The sequence below is a fragment of the Neophocaena asiaeorientalis genome, unplaced genomic scaffold, assembly GCF_003031525.2.
Source record: "Neophocaena asiaeorientalis asiaeorientalis breed wild unplaced genomic scaffold, Neophocaena_asiaeorientalis_V1.1 scaffold230, whole genome shotgun sequence".
Taxonomy (NCBI): domain Eukaryota; kingdom Metazoa; phylum Chordata; class Mammalia; order Artiodactyla; family Phocoenidae; genus Neophocaena; species Neophocaena asiaeorientalis.
Window position 1 is genome coordinate 10,450,478 of NW_020175186.1, and position 5,982 is coordinate 10,456,459.

General features: G+C 44.8%; 1 protein-coding gene across 2 annotated transcripts in view; it reads right to left on the reverse strand.

Moving 5' to 3' along the window:
• MPPED2 (metallophosphoesterase domain containing 2) overlaps positions 1–5,245 on the reverse strand; it is a 171,917-nt gene extending 166,672 nt beyond the window's left edge. The window contains exons 1-2 of one of the 2 annotated variants that reach the window (XM_024764573.1): positions 5,169–5,245; positions 1,070–1,319 (exon numbers count right to left, since the gene is read on the reverse strand). In XM_024764573.1, the coding sequence (XP_024620341.1) occupies positions 1,070–1,197 (128 nt within the window). In that variant the 5' untranslated portion in view covers positions 1,198–1,319; positions 5,169–5,245. Of the gene's footprint in view, positions 1–1,069; positions 1,320–5,168 lie in introns of those variants that run through there. The other variant, XM_024764574.1, reaches the window with a different exon arrangement.
• Between the last annotated feature and the right edge of the window lie 737 nt (positions 5,246–5,982).

The window sequence follows — 5,982 nt, forward strand, 5'->3', positions numbered from 1 at the left end:
GGGTTTGAGAGTGTGTGTGTGCGCATGTGTGTGCATGTTGGGTTGGGGGGAGACCTACTGTTTTTTTTTAAATGCTCAAATAAAACAATTACTTAAAAAAGAGCTTGTGACTTGGACGTGCCCCGAGTTCAATTTTGCCAGCAATGGCAAAAACATTCAACAGAGCCCTAACCTCTTTTCTCTCTTGACTATATAATGGTTTGCAAAGGGGTTTAGTCCTACTGTGAAAGACTCATGTTAGACATTGGAAGAGTCTAATAGAGAATGAGCACCAGGCCTTGAATAAACAAGGGAGATGGTGACCTTTTGCCCCTTCTGCTGAAAGCCCAGCACATCCTGCAGCAGAGGAACGGAAAAAAAGCTGGTGTGCATCCAGGTGCTGCAAAATCTTTGCCTCTGGATTTCTCCCACACTTTGCTCCTGAAACAGTTTAAACTGAGACATGACTTAAATAGTATTAGGGAGTGAGGGGAAAGCACAATTCCTGGAACCAACTGTTCCACTGTCCCTTAATCCTTTGTTCCCCATATTGTTTGAGTCCTGCAGCATGCAGCACACGTTCTACGAGCAACAGGCAAGACGATGGATTTAGCAGTGGCTGGACAATTAGTCCCAATTAGGCCTGTTTCCCAGCTGAATGTAAAGGGGTGCGGGGGGGTGAGGTGTGTGTTGGGGGGGAAACTACAGAAATTTTAAAGGTATTTCATCATGGAGGCAAGAAGTATAACATAAAGCAAACTGAATTAGGGGTCAGGAGACTCTGCCAAAATTCACTGTGTGACATTAGGCAAATACCTTAACCTCTCTGTTGTTATACACAAAATGAGGGCAACCCTCAGAGGCTCTGAAGATCTCATGCCAAATTGTAGTTGAAAGTACATACTCTGGAAAAGTTCAGCGTTACACCGACGTGGAGGATTCCTCTGAGTTGTACTTGGAACCATAGATACCCATCTGTTTGGGGAATCATACACCTTTTATTCTCCTGGGCAGAAGTCATTAGTGAATTTCATATTTTATTTCTAGTTTCCTGATGGCTAATTTTTTTAAGTTCATGAGTGATACTTACATATGTACATGTGGCGGCTGGAATCTGCTCTGGTTGATGTTGTAGTGCGTGAATGCCTGGGTGGGGTTGGAGCTGTACTCATCCACCGTTATGGTAACCTTGCCTTGAGAAGGAATCCCATGTGCCATCCTTCCTCCCTATAGGCATGAGCAATTCACAACTTTCCGGAGCAAAGGATGGAAGCAGGCATGGTGCGTTTCAGCCCAATCTCTGAACCCAAGGGTCTACTCATCAATACTGCTGTGTGTTTCTGAAAAAAACAAATGAAAAAAATGAGAACAAAGAAAAAGAGGATGTTCTAAGCGATGTCAGATGGGACACCCAGACGTGAAATTGGTTCAGGAAAAATCTTAATCTGTGTGGTTGCCTCATGGATAAAACCTTTCCCAATTCTCTACCCAGCATGTACTTCAGAATGGACATGACACTCCAAATGATAAGGCTGCTGCTAGCAAATCATTTCAATGGTGTTCAAACTAAGATTTCCTCTTTAATTATAATTATGGCACTTAACGTGAATTACGGAAGGGGCACATCCACAGTTGCCATGGTGTCTAACTATAAATGGTTTGTGCTCGAAGTGGCGAATCTTCCAAACCTTCCCTGCTAATTGGAATGTTTGGTCTGTACAAAGTTGGTGTCACAGAATAATTTGAAATCCCGGTGCTTAGCACAGCCATAAAACACAATGCCAAATGTAAATTTAAAATGCTGTGCTCATAACAGATACCTGTTTGTAACTGTAATACACGCATAATACAGACACACATCACATATAATTTTTTCTTTCACAGTGGCTCCCAACACACATAGGTACTCAAATCTTGGTATATATATGGATTCCACTCTGGCCAAGAACTTTATGGAAGGCAAATCCTTCTTGCTAAATGTAATATAATTTCTTTAAACCCTCCAGTTACTCAGAGGAAAGTCAAATACATCCAGGCTTGGACCACCATTTTGGATGCACTCATTACCGCCCCTCTTGGAGCCCAGAAGGAGAGGTAAAGGAGGGCGGCCATTGAATCTACCGCTTCACTCCTGCTTGGGGCTGCATATTACTCAGCAGCTGGTTTCATACTTTAAAATATGTTTCTGTTCTTTTTGATTCTTTGTATAAATGTCAATATATTTGCTGCACTGGGTTCGGAAATGAGGATGCTTATTTTTATACGAAGTGTGCAAAGACTGAGCAGAGCACACCCCTGCTGCAATTGATCAGTGAAATGTTAAAGAAGCAGGCAGCACGCTCCCTGGATAACCCTTAGGTAACCCGCCTTCTTACTTTAAGTGCTCCACATTACAATACTTTCGCCATGTGCGCCGTTAAGCTCTGGGAATCTTAGCTGCTATCTCAAATAAAAATATTTAGAATAATAGGATTAGATTTAAATTTGGCATGAAACACCTTAAATACCAAGCAAAAGGCAGATGGCCTGCCATAGGCCATTTATTTTATTATTTTACAACCCGGGGCTTGTGTAGTCCTCCATATGCTAGCTGGGCTAAGAAATGCCGCAGCATTCTACTCAAATCGTTGCCTTCTTCATATGAGCAAAGCAAGCTAAATAACACCCACCTTGCCTGCATTCCTAACGCACAACAGCACCGCCAAGAAATGAATCCCTCATGCTCTGGCATTTCAAACAAAGTGTCACTTAGGGTTCTCTTTCTTCTTCCTGACTTCATGGGAGGTATGAGTCCTCTAAGCACTAGCTGACAGACAACCAGGCCAGTAGGATTAACAAATTAAAATCTTTCCCCACTCCTCTGATGTAAGATATCTATAAGAACTGCTTACAAATCATAATGTAGCAGTTTTCATACCAAGTTTGCAGCTGTTTCCTTAATTTCCGCCACAATTATATTTTACTGTTATTTTGCATAACAGTAAAACACAACACCTGCTTCAAATTGCAGTCCTGTTCTAAGTACTGTAATTCTCTTTTGAGACACAAAGTACAGAGAGACACGACTGAAGCGCAAAACTGCATAATTGCACCACGCTGAAAAGTAAAAACAAATGAAAACATCTTCCTGTTATAGAAATGACTGTCATTAAAAAGAATGTTAGCCATCAAAGCACAGAGGGGAAAAAATACACATTTTCAGACTGCAAGAACTTAGTGTTTGCATAAATTAGAGAGTGGTGTAAAAATTACATGGCAATTCTTATGTTCCTGCCATCAATGTCTATTGTGTGAAATACAGAACATCAAGAAACAAGAGAAGCAAAATTCATGTCTAGACCACTGTGACCTCTCAGTAACAATCTCTGCACTGGGTGCCAGAAACAGTTTAAATGTTTCTGGAGTAAACTCGCTAATTAAACTAAGCAAAATGGCCTACAAATGAAAGATACATTCCTGTTATGTAAATATCTAGGCAATGACTTACAGTAGTTAGCATCAGACCCTCCCGTTTGAAGCCCAGAAAAGATGGAGCTTAGAAGGTGATCAGTTTGCACTCCTATATGGTCCACTGTACCCTAAAGTCAATATGGGGTTTTGCCTTTTCTATCAAGTGAGATCTGTGCCTCTTCAGCAAGCACAGGCCCCTGTTACTCGGAAAGGCTAAATGGGTGGCTGGCACCTCATTTGAATTCATCTTTACCATGTTCTCTTTCAAATGTTTTATCGAAACAGTGCACCTGCAGTGTCTATCTTCTTTAATCTGGAGTCCTTTGAAGAAAATGTCAGACTGAGGCAGAGAGCTTCAAAACTTTCACAGGAACCTTTACAGACAAATCAAGAAAAAGCTTATTTTTTAAAAATGCTATGTTCACCCCCACTCACATCACAAGATGATCATATCCCAAGAACAGGAAACACCAATACATGGGAAAGGCCTTTTTTTTTTTTTTTTTGGTAAACTCCCTCCTCTAACCTGAGAAATCTGGAAAAAGCTTGAAACAAGACAGAATGATACACCACCTAAAACTACCAAGAACCTGCATCACCTTGCTTCACATATTTAGTCAGTAAAACCTTCCAAATAATCAGATTTTGGAGCATCACACTTACATTACTTTCTGTATAATATTTACAGAGACCAGTATTCTTTTTTAAAATTTCCATTTTTATACTTCAATACATTTGCTCTATAAAACAAAGGAACCCAGTAGTAAATGCCAGGAATCCTAAAGAAAAATGTGACACTGCCAAACATTCATGCTGGTGCTACTTTGATTTTCTCTTTAAAAAAAAATCATGTGAGCACATTTTGCATTTCCTAGACAGCAATCACTTATCCTGTGCCTTAAGCTGTGCAACTTGGAATGTTCTTTTTCAGGAATCTAGTGGGAAACGCTTTTAAAGTCTGCTGGCAATGAAGGGATTAAAAGCTGAGGAATTAAATAACTGTCTCCACCTCCTAGACACCAGAAGTCCAATTTACCAAGAGTTTTCAAAGCAACAACTCATGACCTCTCTGCCCGAGCACCGCACGGCACAGCCTATGAGAAAGGAGCCCGTGATTTCCTCGTTTAAACAAGGATGCTCACTTTATTCACTACCCCTAAGACCGCCCGACAGCCTGGCCAGACTTTGGGACTCGCCTGCTCCGACTCCGCCAAATTTCGCTTTCTCCTCCCTCTGCAGCACAGATCGAGTGCTTTCTCAACTCACGCCCTTACTCTTTCATGCCCATCTCTAGTTACTCATCCCTGTATTCCGGAGCGATGCCCAGAAGCCTTCCGGGCGGCTTCTCCAGCAAGGTGTTTAGACGGATGCACAAAGTTCCACGTGCCTCTGTCCACAGAGCGCCCTCCCTCCCGACGCACTTACACCTGAACTTGTCTCCAGCACTGCGGACACCCGGCTGGCACATTCTTTCGGAAAGAAAGGACAGGACTTTTCTCCCGCGCCTCTGGCAACGCGTAGAGTCTATATATGGTGGGGCGGGGGGCGCGGAATTCTCTACTTTGGATTGGTGTGTTTGTTTTAAATCTAGGGTGGGCAGTTGGGGGTGGTCAGCAACTACACACACACACACACACACACACACACACACACTCGCGCGCGCCCTGCCCTCCCGGCTCACGGCCGGCTTGTCTGGACTACAGCTCCCCCTTCCTTCCTGGAGCACCAGCTCGCCTTACTCGCTCAGTCCCCCGTTGCCACCGCCGTCGCCTCCGCTGAGGCCGCCGCTTCTGGCACTGTTGGCGCTGGCGCTCGCGGCCCCAGGCTCCGTTGGGCGCCTTTCTTTCTCTACCTTTCCCCCAGCCCCGAATTGATTGATGACCACCGGCGGCCAATGGCTCTGACACCGCACCATCCTCGCTCGAGCATCACAGCCCCACGCCCCCGACGTCAGCCTCCAGGGCGCGTTGGCATCCCCGAACCCTCAGAGCGGAGCCCGCGCCCGGAGCCGCCACCGCCTCCCTGCTCTCTGCCCGGGAGCTGCGGGGCTGCTTCCCTGGAGCGGCAGAGAAAGAAAGGGAGGGAGCCAGCGAGCGTTGGAAGGGGGTGTGGAGGCCACGGATTTCCCCCCCCCCCCCTTTGGAAATCTTTTCTTGCACTTAAAGTTTTGTTTGTTTTTTCCACCGTGACCTGTTTGTGTTTGTTTGCAGCATCTCAAGTCAATTACACATTTTTTATGACCCGCATTTGCACTTAATTTGGGGTGTGTTGGGGGGGAATGTGGTAATAAATCTACCCCACTGAAGCATCCTTAATTTCCTTCCTTGCTGGTAGATTCTAATCCCCTCCCCAACCTCCAGGAAAATGCCCCCTCTACCTCCTAGGCCGCAAACCTTGGAATTCAAAGGCTTTACAAAGATAACCCTGTTACATGTAAATAGCATAGAAACTCCTGCCTCTCAAGGGAAGAAATCGGGCGGCAACGGTTACTTTTTCTCGCTGCTCGTCCCCCGCAGCCCAGCCCGGGTCGCCTGCTCGATCAGCAGGCTGCGA